The 13,868-nt window shown below is 40.7% G+C and overlaps 1 protein-coding gene across 1 annotated transcript in view; it reads right to left on the minus strand.

The window, feature by feature from the left end:
• Positions 1-3,233: 3,233 nt before the first annotated feature.
• The window catches only part of LOC309683403 (leukemia inhibitory factor receptor-like), a gene marked incomplete at its 5' end in the record, with an annotated part of 28,723 nt that continues 18,088 nt past the window's right edge, over positions 3,234-13,868 (minus strand). The window contains 7 exons of the mRNA XM_082497678.1: positions 3,234-5,074; positions 5,740-5,818; positions 6,378-6,471; positions 7,506-7,667; positions 8,317-8,484; positions 10,089-10,190; positions 11,808-11,987. Coding sequence (XP_082353804.1) covers positions 4,436-5,074; positions 5,740-5,818; positions 6,378-6,471; positions 7,506-7,667; positions 8,317-8,484; positions 10,089-10,190; positions 11,808-11,987 — 1,424 coding nt within the window. The 3' untranslated portion in view covers positions 3,234-4,435. The remainder of the gene's footprint in view (positions 5,075-5,739; positions 5,819-6,377; positions 6,472-7,505; positions 7,668-8,316; positions 8,485-10,088; positions 10,191-11,807; positions 11,988-13,868) is intronic.

Genomic DNA, 13,868 nt, shown 5'->3' on the forward strand with positions numbered 1-13,868 from the left:
GCTACTATTCACGTTCAACTGAGTGTCCTGGAGGACAAGATCGCAGGAAATGCCACAGCCCTACGCTTCAGCCAGCTGAACGTATCAAAAAAACCGAAAGGCATCTTGAACATGCCTCTTCAGAGCAGCCTAAAACTGGAGGTCAGCAGGAGCTTGCTGCTGCCGTGTTCCCAGCAGAGGAAAGCTCTGGTCCCCCACATAAACCAAAGACGAAGAAACATGGCGTATTTGCCAATTGTGCCGTGACGGACAACACAGCTACTGGTTCCCTTTGGAAATGGTTTATCCATGAAAGCAGCAACTACAAATAATAAAGACAGCTACCACAGCAAATGTCAGTCATTGGGTCCTAAGTCTGCCTATGCAACCACTGCATAGCAGGGGAGGTAATTCACTGCCTGCCTGTAGTGTTAGCTTACTATTTTGTTGATAACTTACTATTTTGTTGATTAACTAGTAGTTCTGTGAGGTATATCACATGCAGACCTACCATCCCAAAATTTAACATACAAACCCAAGATCCCAGATCCCCTTGGCATGTCAGAACAACAAAAATAATGAATGTGTCAAAGAGGAGAGTGCACGATGTTACATCAAACGTGATTGATGTTCCACGCATACAGCGAACAGTACAAAAATCCATTACAAACCCCAAATTGTCACATATGACAGGCATGGCTCAAAAATAAAAAGCAGCAGCACCGATCATGTACTTCGGAAAGAAATTGCTTGGCATTAACAGCCTACATCTCTGAACACTGATCCAACTGGGGGATTGAAGCACTGAGTTAGGAGTAACAGTGTTTTGGACACAATCCCTTCTGGTCATATCCCTTCTGGAAACTGGTTTTCCTTTTTTGTGAGTTTTGTTTTTTCAAAAGCTGAACTTTCTAGTCTTCTAGGAAAAAAGCAAAAAGCCAAGAGAACTAAAACAAAATAGATGTTCAATAAAGGAATAAGATCTTTCAGAAAAAGATGCTTAGGAAATGCAGTACTTTAAGTTTCCTAATACATTTTTGAGAAACAATTTGACTGAAGAGGCTCACCAGGAAGCCCAAAGGCACTAGTACAAGGAGTCTGATCTGCTTTGAAGCCCAAAGTTTTAGTCTTACAATTGTTATCAATGCATTTAGAGGCTAAACAGCACCATGCTTTGAAAGTGAATTTGGTATGAACACATTCCTAAAGATGCTTCCCTGGTTTCACATGGCACTTGGGCTTAGAAAGTAACTCCATTCCCTGACAGTCCTCGTCACTCATTTTTACTGTTCCATGCACGTAGGGGTGTCTTCACATAATCACTAAATTAGCACACAACTTCCCACTACCCATCTTGTATTTGGATTCGCTGCTGAAGTTTTAAGATAGGCATTTGAAAGGAGTCCTCACAGGCAGCACTGAATGGGCTCAAAGGAAACCACAGAGGTGAAGCAGCTGAGCTTTCAAGTGCTGGAATGAAAACTGCTTATTGGATCATAACCATTAAGCAACAGTAAATGGTGCTACATATACTGCATAATCCTGTGTCTCTCCCCCATTCGCCCCACTCTTCTGCTACTGATACAAGACGATGTGTATGGTAAGCCGTTGCTATTAACAGGACTCTTCTGCCCTACGTCCTGGAAGTCAGAACACCAGTCAAATCAAATATATAGTCAAAGTTTAAAAAAAAAAAAGAAAAAGCGATGGATAATTAGATGAGATATATAGACCCTGTATTTGCCAACCTTTCCCCTACCTAATCACTACGAAATGGAGCAATTTAAAATGCTGTTGCCTTTACTGAGCAGGAAGAGCAGCACAAAGGAAAACCTGATGCTTGTGTTTAAGTGATTCACCGTGGGAGCACTGTGAAGGGTGTTAGGCTGCTCCCTGCGAGCTCAGTGAGTTCTCTGCAGCTGCCCTGGCTTCCTGTCTGCCAAATTAAAAATTGTTAGTACTCTCAAACTTCAGTTTGGTTTTGTTTCTTGCAGTACACAGCCATATGAAAGCACAGTTACTCTTCATCAGCAGCTATTCCGCTACAGAGGGTTTTTTTGTTCGGATCACCATACAATACTGATTGCTGCTCTGCACTGAGAAACTGCTCCGTAAAAAACCCAAACTACCCATACACTCTGTCCGTGACATCTTCTGCTTTCAATTAAAAGCATATGGCTATTAATTCATCTTAGGAGATAAATGCATTAAGCCAAATCTGCACTAGTGAAAAGAAATCTGCTCTAAAAGAGATACTGTGAGAAAGGCTTGTTACTATTAGGATTTAGCCACCTCCAGCTATCAAGCACAAAGGGCAGAACTGCATCCTTTTATGTATTAGTTTAATGGTCTGATTAATAGGCAGTAATAGATTAGGCATGAAACTTTTTCTTGCGATGATGGCTGGCGACAGATGGACATCAGCTCTTTGCACTGCCCGCCTGTCTTCCCTCTGGCAGCTCTGCTAATTCCAAGATTCCACCTCAAAAGCAGAATCCTATCTGCACTTTCTGTTCTTTCAGACACACCTTGCACTCTGTCAGGTCTGCATGCAGATCTATTTTTACAGTTGTCCCAGTTCACTCTTCCAGGAGGCACACACAGGCAGTTTTGCTGATGATGATTTGGATGCTATTTAGTGTTTTGCCTTTTTGCCAGTTTTGAAATCCCTCTGTATTTTTACATCATGGAGATGGCAGAGACATACCAACATCTGATACTGCTCCACCCGTTGCTGTGATTAGGTTTAACCGAATGCTTAGTTTTATTTTGATGGCCAGATTATGTGGTTTGGAGACCAAATGCATGGCAAGCTAGCCATCCTCCTGGTCTGCTCTCACACTTTCACAACTAGCAGCTCAGCCAATTCGGCCTCCTTATCTGTTTTGGGATCTTGTTTAGAAAACCACTCCTCCGATTTATTTATTCAAAAACCCACAAAGTAGCTAAGGAAACTGAAATCTATAAAATAAAGATTCAGTTAGGACATTATGGTAGACCCTTTTTGATCAAGCCCTTTAACATTTGACCTCTCACCACTGTGTTTTACAGTAAGGAACAGGTGAGTTAGAAAGCACTTTCTCCTGTTAAGCTAGTGAAATTCATGTGTGCCACAGTGTGAAGTTTACACAGTGAAGTGTTACAATCACAGCTGCCCAGAGATGCATATGTGAAAACAAGCATTTTCAAAAATGATTTTTCTGAACACTCCATTAAGCACACAAACAAACATCCTTTAAGCTTTCTTCGCATCACATGTCAGGTAAAGGAGAGGTAGAATAAGCGGCACTAAAACCTCCTTGGGTTTCTCCCTGGAAATAGAGAAATCCCACCTTGTACTCCCAGGTAGGATTTGTAGAGAAGGTCCTGTTGGGTTGATGCTGGAGAGCAGCCAGCCAGCAGGTGGCAAAGCTAATACAAGAAAGACCATCCAAAGAGCAACTAGTATTACTACCTCTAATTTTGCGTGCCAAACTGCTTGGACAGTTAATTCTAGTATACAGAGATTTCCCCATGGCTTACATTACTGTATAGTGCAAAGACTGCTGAACACTGGGAGCAAATGGAGTACTGTACCACTTTGAAGCTGCAGATCTGGAGCTAAAGCTCTGAATTACAAAATGCATTAGTGCAATACATTAGGAAAGATTAACTCCTTAACCAAAGAATAGAAAAAATATAGAGCATTCTAAGTTTTTTAAAAAAAAAAAAGTTTTAAACTTTATGCAGTTCTTGTTGAGGTTTAAATCAGTGTTACACTTTTTTTCCCCAAGTTTGTACCCCTGAGTCAAACAATTGAATAAACATTGTACAGTAGGTACAGAAACTAGTGTCTAGTTAAAAAGCAACAGTTTTGAAAGGCCATTGCTTCAGAAGTGTTAAACAATGACAATACCTTTCTGTATGGGGGAAGAAAAAAAAAATAGCACTCTCATTTGTTCTTAGTTTATAACTAGTTAAAAGATCTCAAGGTTTTCCAACCACATCATTTCCATGTGTTAGGCTGAGGTTTATGATAAATGAAACCTTCAATAAGGAAACTGGTTGGGGCTGCATCATTTGAGTATGCACAGTTGAAAACAACTACAACAAAGCAAAGCAATCTTTTGAAGTTATAAATTGCATGACACCATAGTAATCTTGGAGCACTATGTGAAGGTAGGCAGAGTTCTTTGACTATGAGTATCAGGAGCTCTAAACTCAATACCCCTTATATCCGACATATTTCACTACAGTAATAACTAAATTGTTACATCTTTGGCCTCTTGGCCTCTATTAAAATGGAACATTAACACTTTTGCTAACTCAAACATGGTAACATTCAGCTCACTAGAACCTCTGCTGACTGTCTCCAAGAATAATTCATGCCTTTTGCACTTTTCTTCTTCCTTTTTTTACAACATCAGGAATAAGAGCTTATTTAGAAGGCAGGTTCAGGTGCAACAAGGACTCACTGTTAATCATTTGGTTTGTTCTGAAAAAAGTGTGTAAAGGACCACCCTATGTTACTGGGTTTGGGAGAGTCTTCATCATCTTTTGGGGGAAGCAGAAACTGTCGGGAATTAATGGAGCATGGGCTACCAAAAGATGCATTTTCATTGTTGCTTTCAACTGATCCAGGAGAGTCTGGAGTGTCCACATTCCAGGCATTTGTGTTTGCTTGAGGTCTGTAACCTGCAGTTTTATCCAATTCTTCCTCCGCAGGTGAGTGACTCTCTATTTTCAGAGCACTGATAGGCAGCTGCATTTGTGGCTTATAGCCTGCTGTAGTCACTAAGTCTATGTCTGGCTCCTCCTCTGGTTTAATTTGAGGCTGATACATTGATTGGATGTCAATGTAAACCACCTGAGATGACCCCACAGGTTCATCCATAGGGGGATTTGAGATCTCCTCTTCAATGATAGGGGGGCAGTAGGACACGACCACATGGTTCTCCGTTTCTGAGTCAGAGCCATCTTCAGGCACAGTGGTGTCTGCAGCTGGGGACATCATCTCTGTGTCTTCAATCTTGGGAGCCGCAGACCGTGTTTCCACCACTTCAACACTATTGGGGGTGCATGGGTTCATTTCCAGTGTTTTAAGCATCTTATTCCCCTGAAGCGATAAAAAGGAGAAGGGGGAGAGACTAAGCCAAATGACCTGGAAATCCTGAAAGCAACGACTTGTCCAAATTAAACCAGTATGTTGGCTTGTGGCTTGCATTAATCCCACTGCCATTAGCACAATATAAAAAAAAAAGTGTTTTAGTTCTCATCATCTGGCTCATCACATGTTACTGTTAAAAGTATTTTAGCCAACTTAAAGAGACTCCAGCAATCTTAAAGAGACTCCAGTGTTTAAGAACTCTTTCACCATATCACAACTTCCACAAGGCTGTTTAAATGTTGTGCCCAGTTCCAGCTACTACGTCTACCAGGAGATTGGGGATACCGCATGTACACTTCTCCACACTTTCTGCTTCTCCTAATGCTACGACAAAGATGGGTACATTACTCCCACATCGTTTTCATGTACTGACACTTCTCATTAGTGCGTGAGGAGAGGAATGCAGCAGTTCTTTCCTAGTTCAAACATTGCAAGTAACCACATTAACAAGAAAGCTCTAGATACCACCTGACAAAAGTTACTCAGTACCTTGTTCTGTTCTTCCCTGCCACAGAGCTTCTTCTACAACTGGAGCAGAAGACTCAAAGTTTAAAAACTCCTTACTCACCATATCTTTCAAAAGTTTAAAATACTAGATTTAAAATGAGTATTACCTCACAGATGTTCTTCTGAAACTGCAGTGCCTTACTGTTCTCAGGATTCGGGATCTCTGGATAAAATGTTTCTTTAATCCTTTAAAGAGAAAAGAACAAACTTTTAAAAGTCACCAAGCCCTGAAACAGATGGCGAATACACAAAGGAATCAGGACATTTTCCTTTAACTTAGAATACTGAAGACATCTGGCACAAAGATTTAGTGTGTTACACTTTCACTGACTATTTAATGGAAAAAACAGCAAAGTGGTTTTTTGTTTTTTTTTTTTTTTTTTTAAACTTGGGAACTTGATATGCCACGTTTATGAAAAGCTGAAGATGAGATGTCTACCTGAGTGTTTGTGGATGGCTCACAAATTATAGTATGTCGCCAGCTTATTTCCATTTGGGAACTATTTATAAACAGTGCTCACTGGGAGACAGGCTCCTGCAAAACCTTTCTGCATTCCTCACTCTGACCTCTCTCCAGCTCAATTTCTCCCTCACTTTCTACAATGTGTTTTTGCCACCCACCCAACAAAGCCCACTGACATCTTTGGGTAATTAGAGAAAACAAAGAGTAACTAAAATCATGGAAAACTCCAGCACTGAAGCAAGCATATCCAGGAAAAGATCAGAACCGAATGCAAGCATTTACCATTCCCTCTTTCGGTAGCAGAAGATGCTTGCCACCACTCCAAGCAGTACAACCACTGCCACGGGGATGAGAATTGCAATGATTAATCCTACAGCTGGGGGATGAAAAAAGACAGTAAACATATATCCAAAATTACCAGCAAGTTTTATGCCTTTTCTAACACTCCTACAGATGAGAGACCATTTCATTAAACCCCTCTAACAGCAGTCTGCAAACAGTGACCTATACCATACACTTCCCCTTTGCTGGAAGGGCAAAAGTCCATCCATAAACAGAGCTGATTCAGTGATAACTACAGGAATCAGCAGAATCTTCTCTCTGATTGCTTAATTGCGAAAGGCCTCATGTGCAACACAAGACTGATTGCCACTGTAATTCTGTTCTCAGTAAGGACTGGAATTGCATTTTCAGGTTACTTGAGCTGGCCAAATCTCTAGTAATGGCTCTTATAGGCCAACAACTCATTGCACAAACTGCCCTGCCTTTTATATGGTTTACAATACTTCTGCTCCCCAGGGTTTAGCTCCGATACATTCCTGCTGCCTTCTTCCATTGATGTTAAGTGCCTCAAGTTTGATCTTTTGTGTATTTTAGTTTCACCTCAGTGTTTAGTCTTTCATATGAAATTCTTTTTTTTTTTTTCTCATTCCCTAAAGTCAATATTTTTTTTCTAACTATCTTTCTGGGTTTGTTTCTGTCAGGGGATCAATAAAACTGAATTCAAAGCAGAGAGGCATCTGTTTATAATTCTGAAACTGGTAAATATTTCCAGTATGTCTTCCTTCCCACCATGCAATAGCAGATACTCATCATGGGAAACCTGACAAAAACAACTAGCTGCTTGAGAAGACTAAGTTCAGACTCCACCAAATTTAGTAGTTGTATAGAAGTCATTTTTCTTGCGTACATTACCGTGAACTACAAGGCAGCTGTAATAGGAAGGGATCTTTTCCTCACCCTGAACTGTACCAATTTTGTTACTTAAACATAACCAATTAAAAAATTAAAAATTAGACTGTAGGCCCAAACTACCTAAAGGGGACCTGGAATAAAAAAAATGCTCAGCTTTATATACATTGTACAGCCTTTGTGCTGAAGACTATTAATGAAGGGAGATATTCAACTTACAGTCCTCCTTTGTCACCACGTAGAGGCTGTTTGGGGGGCTCAACCCACCAGCAGTGTAGGCTTGTAGGTCCAGTTGGTAACTTGTTTTGCCTTGAAGATCAAGTATTTTCAAAGACTTCTTTGTTAAGTCAGTGATATTCTTAACTTTAAGTTCTGGATTCCCTGTTTGTTTGGAAGCAGTAAGAAAAGCATAACTTTGTAAGAAAGGATTCACAAAGACAGCCTCAGCTGATAGCAAGACTTTCTTTAAGTCAGCATAGGAAACCTGAAGAACAATCTGTGTAAAGGAAAACTGAAACAAAGCATCCTCGCAATGCTGTTTGCATCAGCAGCACCAAACAGCACAGGAGTGTGCTGTTGCTGCAGACTGCCTTCGGTTTCTCACACTCCTGCCCGTCCTCTTATGTTAACGTGAGTCAGCTTTCAGTTCTGTGCAGAGATATCCGTACAAGATGGGCACTGGAAGAATATACCCCTTTAAATATAGCCACGTAACCTCCCCCATGCCTCGTCAACCCAGGGTAACTGTACACAGGGCAGTGTGTCACATTGCCACTTAGTCACTGCATAGCTTTATGGCCTCAGTGGGACAGGGTTTTCTCTGACTTTTGCCTTATATTATAAAACAACTGTGCTAATCGCACAAGGAGCTGATTATTTCAAATACCTTTGTTACATATCAGGGGCCAATTATGCCAGTGAGTAATGCAACTTAATTATGATTAAAGCATCTTTTTTTAAAGTGAAATCAAATTATTTTAAAAAAAAAGCAGCTTCAGCAAGGAAGTTGAAATCTATAGATTTCATTTACCTGATTCTGAAAGCCTAGGCTTTAAAGCATCTTTTTCACCTTTTGCAAAGGAAAGTCGATATCCCTCTAAAAAGCCTTGACAATCTTCAATAGGAATGTCTTCCCATTTTACCAATATAGAATCTGAAGAAGTTTCTTCTACAGTAAAATTTGGTGCACGTTTTGGAGCTGTAGGGGGAATTACAAAGGAAAAAGCTAGTAAGAAACCACCTTATTGTTAAATGCTGAATCCATGTGTTTCATCAGTTTTATTTCAGGGCTAGCATTTTCAACTTTTTCCTGAATACTTTTCCCTCACTATCAAGAATATGTGAAAAGACTTAGTAGGTGATACTACAAAAATACAAGTATGTTGGTCTCGTTATTAATTACTGCAGTATTAGGCTGACAGAGGCTGAAAGAAAAATCTCTCCTTGGGCAGCCTTCTTACAGACCCATATATGTAAATTCCCTTCTTCCTGCAACAAAAGATAGCATAAACATTCAGAGCATACAAATTACTTAGCTTTTAAAGGCTTTAACTCCGTAACTTCATAGCTTGTCTTCAAGTTAAACACACTTTGCATTCCTACCATGCAAATCTATCTCAGCTTAGAAGAACTACTCTTAGCAGGCATCACAAGTCCTTATTCCAATACCTGTACCCCACTGAAAGCCTTACAGCAGATATTGCGTATGGTCATGAGCATAGTCTGATATTTGGCATAGATCTACCAGTGCCAAACTTATGTTTAAGAATGCATCTATTTTTGCCTTGATGGTTATATGTCCAAAGATAAATCAGAAGTTTTAGAATGAATCTATGCTCTTGTGCGAAGTGAATACATTTCTCAGTTCCTAACAAGTTTCTTCTGCATATTCAATGCATTTTCAGTCCCCCAAAGTCTTAATCCTGTCACCTTGAAAGCTTTTCAATCTGTTGAGAACACATATGGGAAAACCTTCTGGGAAACTGTTAAGGATTTTTATGGAGATACAAATGGCTGAAAGTTGAGTTTCTGGTAAAATCGCCTTAATCTCACTTTCAACCACACCAATGAAATAAACAACAGCATTTCCAAGGGCTCATATTATGTCAGCAGCTCAGTTTTCCAAGCAGACTATTTTAGCAGAAAACACATTAAACTTCAAAGCGAAATGGGTGCTGTAGTTACAATACAATACAGTGTGATGTTAAAGGGTAAAGTCACGCGCAGATACCTGGGAACAGAAAACACTCAGACACTAATGCATCTCCAGGCAAGCAAAGCTCAGCCCAGGATCAAACCGCAGTTGCCCAGACGGGGCTGATACCGCAGGGAATACAAGTGCAATTCTCCGAGTGGCTTGTACTCTAGGATCTAGTTCGGGTCTAAGAAGTGCTTTTAAACAGAAATGTTGTGGACACTTAGTATATTTGCTAAGCTGTACCAAATGTGCTCAGAAGTTTACTTTGACTTGAAAAATCAAAAAGTTGCCTCCTCTCCTGCAGAAGTGACCGCAGCCTTGTGATTCAAATCACGCCTGTGCCTTCAACTCTGAAGACCACTGTCTTCAAAGCAAACTTATGTGACAGCCTGTACCACCACACAAGCTGGAGAACACTGGGTTATTGCATGCTGGGAACTGGAAGTGGCCGGAGAAATGTATTACAATTATATACAGAGAACAAGCAGAAGTCAGTAGTGCTGCATGGGGATTCTGGTCTCAGTCGTCTTCTGCCAACACCGAGCTAAAAATAGACACAGTCTAAATTCACTTTGTAAAGATCCAGAACAATAAAGTGCACTTACGCAGCTCTTTCATATACCCGGTTATGTTTTTCAATAACTGATATCCACTGGATTTGCAGCCATACAGTGAAAAGTTGTATCTCACACCAGGTCTAAACAGAGCTGGAAAAGAAAATTGCTGTAAGAATATTTCTGTTATGAAGAGTGATGTTTTTAGCTTTCCCATGATGCAGACTTACATAAATAAGTCCTAAAAAATTATAAAGTCTTAGACCACAGTGTTAGGTATAAATATTATCCTCACTTGTAATTCCTATAAAAGCTATGCCATCAGATGCAGGTCAGAAGCAGCAAGCACATCTAGCTCCTGGAGAAGTTTTTTGGTTCTAAACAAACAGGTTTCCAAACAAGCTACTCAAATTGCATAATTTGCTCTTTCCATGGGGAAAGACAAACTGAAGTTACCAGAAACAATCCCCTTCCTTTCCTCCCACAGCAGCCATGTAGATCCTGCCTCCTCCTCAGAAACACAAATGCATTTTGGAATATCCAGGCTTATTACAGCAACAGTACAGAAGAAATTCAGATAACTCTCAAAAGTGATGGTAAAGCACTTTAGTAATGAACTCCAGGCCTGAACTGACTTTACAAAACACAGATAGTCATCAAATTCCCATTTCACATGTCTGTGGTGCAGGCATAGGTGTTTGATACTACAACGTGTAAATAATTTACCACTTCCTGGTATTTTCTCAAGTCAGAGGTGTATACTATTTTCAAGATTTTTTCTAAAGAAGGTGCCACTGTGAAACTCTAGAGAAGTCAAGTGGGTTTTGCAAGAGTTCAGGTCCAGCCTGAGAGATTCTCCTGGCAGGACTAAGCGCAGTGGTGGATTTGCCAGCTTGAGCTCAGCCCTAGCAGCCTGGTAACCCCCACCACGTGCTGCAACGAGCATCCCAGGAAAGAGCTGAGGACTAGAGCAGTGCATTGTTGGACAGATATAGTACTGTCTGCTTAGAAAAAGCAAGCTCTAGTCAGCACAAACGAAAACAGCATGTACACAGCATTGTAATTATAGGCAGGAAAACATTTTGCCCCCCCTCCCAGGTCCCACTCTCCCCCAACTTTCCTCTGTACGAGCCGTTTTCTCTAATGGAGACTTTACATACTAAACTCTTCTGAAAAGCAAATATATATCCTTTTAGACAGCAGAGAAAAATCCTACATCTTTCTTGGGTCCTCTCTTTCCTCTTCTGCTCCTACTAGTCCCACCACAGCTGAGTTTCATTTCCCTGATCTGCCCACCAGCATCTAGAGACCTGGAATGTGCCCTGTTCCAGGAAATTTCAATTGCTGACAGCAAGCCAACACATGGAGGTCACACTTAAAAAAATCTGCCTCATGTAAAAACAACGGATTAGTCTTCCCCCATCCTGAGCAGCGCTGTTTATGTTTAGAATCCAAATAAAACCCCAAACCCTAGATTAACCATTATGCATTAGGCTGAGATAGGAAGTTGTTGGGTATAGCTTGAAGAGGTAATTTCAAAACAGTTAATAAACATAGGATGATAACAGTTAAGTCAAGACTGATATTTGGATTTGGCAATGCTATGTAAGGAATTAAAATAAATTCAGTACCAAGAAGGAGTCCATTTATATATACACAAGCCCACAGCAACACAACAATCTTCAACCTATGGCATTGGCGCTGCTCTCATTCCACTCGCTGCTCAGGTTCTCAACCATAAAGACTCACAAAAAATTACTTCTGACTTACCAGACTTTATCACTGCATCTGTTGTATTTGAAAGAAATTTCTGCCAGTCCACACTACAGGGTTCAGACCCAGATGAATGACACCATTTTACTATGTAGCCACAGGTCACGTTGGGGTAAGAATTCCAAGAAATATAAATTCCATTCCCCATTGCCACAGCCCGATCTGTTTTGACATTGTCTGCAACAAAGACGACACAAAAATCCATCAGAGAGCAGACACTTATCTGTAGTCCAAGCTGGAAGAAAGCCTTCCAGCCACAGCACAAAGGTTTTATAAACTGCAGTCATTTCTAAGAACCAGAGGCAGCGCTCCTGATACTGTGAAATTCGAAGCAGTGCACTCATCTATGCTTTCTCGAGTGCTGGAAATCAGACGTAGCCTGCAGCAAATCCCTCAGCCAGCTTTAAGTATGATGACAAGAAGTGCTGCAGCTCAGGACTGGCTTAAAAAGCACTTTTTCAAGGTAAGGATTTACAGCAGATGTCAGGTTCAAATCTGACTTGACACCAATTGGCAGGAGCCTCCAGCTATAAATTCCTGATGTCATTTCAGCAGTTTGCTTTGTGTTTCTTTCAAAGTGTCTTGCTGTCACTCACCCGGCAGACAACCATTTTTCACCGAGAATCAACAGCAAAAGTCAAGTCCCTGGTGAACTTTATGGAGGCTCCAGTCTACCAAGGGTAAATTTAAAAAAAAAAAAAAAAAAAAAAAAAGCTTTGCCTTTAGCCTGTTTTTCTTGTTTCTTATTATCAGAGGTTTAGCTGCCCTTGAAGTGATCAGATCTGGGAACGACTTCTGGTTCCTGCAGCTTCCCTCCATGGCTTTCCATCAGATGGGACCCCGCTGAGCTAAGGGATGTTTTCCAAAGGCCCCACAGCAGATTTGCAAAAACAATCTCAGGGTTTCAGTTTTTCTTTTTTCAGTGTTCTCATTTATGCTCCCTATTGTGTCTATTATTTCATGTTATTAAAGCCATAAACTATGGAAGGCTGAGGGGCAAGGGCAGTTTTTAAGAAGCAGTGCTGTGAAAACTTTACTCTCACAGATGTGCTGTGAATGTTGAAGGACTATTTCTAAATAATCTTAACACACAGCTAAGTGTACAATCCTTTTCTAGCTTGCTCATGGCAATAGAGACAGACATGATTAAAACAAGCAAGTCAACTCCAGAAATCTCTCAAAACTTTTCCCCAAAAAACTACTACGCATCCAGTGAAACTACACTTCTATGATGCTGGAAGACAGCATATTTCTAATTAGACTGCTTGAATTTTCCTATTTACAGGAAAGACTTTTTACTGACAGTGAGCACATACTCTCTAAAAAATGCTTAAATACACCACACTCAATTTTATTTCCTGAGCCAGATGACTAGAAATTCACCCAGGGCAGTCCTGCTCATTTTGGTGTATTTATAGCTGCAGCCTACTAGCACTTCAGTACTACCGTGGTAGGGGAGCCTGTAACAGCCAGACTGTATGCCCCGACTCTTTGCAGAGCACTTTTCAGACACAGTGACAAATTAATTACAGCAGAGTGCCCTTTGTTTGTGTTTTCAGTTTTCACAAAACCTCAGCACATCTTGAGCTTCAGAGCCACTGCTCTCTTACGGCCATTAAAAGCACTTACAGACTGTACACAGGAAGCAGCCAGAAAAGATGTTTGGGCAGAAATGTCATCCAGTTCAGTGAATGAGTCATCTTTCATGACTCCAGTCAGTGACTCAGATAATTCCTATACCAACTTGGGAGCACATCTTCAACGAGTACAAGATGGGTAACACCAAAGGGAACCTCAGACACCCAAGAGAAAGCTATAAATGAACGAAAGCTCCAGCTGCCATCAGCTGTCCCACACCACAAACCTATTACAGAGACCTCCCCGACTCCCAGAGTCTCATTCTTTCACTGCTGAAGGAGAGCTATAACAGCATTTTCATTCATTCAACTGTCCCACACAATTGCTTTTCCCTCCAAGGAGCTGACTAAGAATATACTTTTAGGTACTGGTGTTTTGGAGAAGCACATGAAACATTAAGAGCAATGGTTTTCCTTCACG

Source organism: Vanellus vanellus (assembly GCF_965231255.1).
Source record: "Vanellus vanellus genome assembly, chromosome: Z".
Taxonomy (NCBI): Eukaryota; Metazoa; Chordata; class Aves; order Charadriiformes; family Charadriidae; genus Vanellus; species Vanellus vanellus.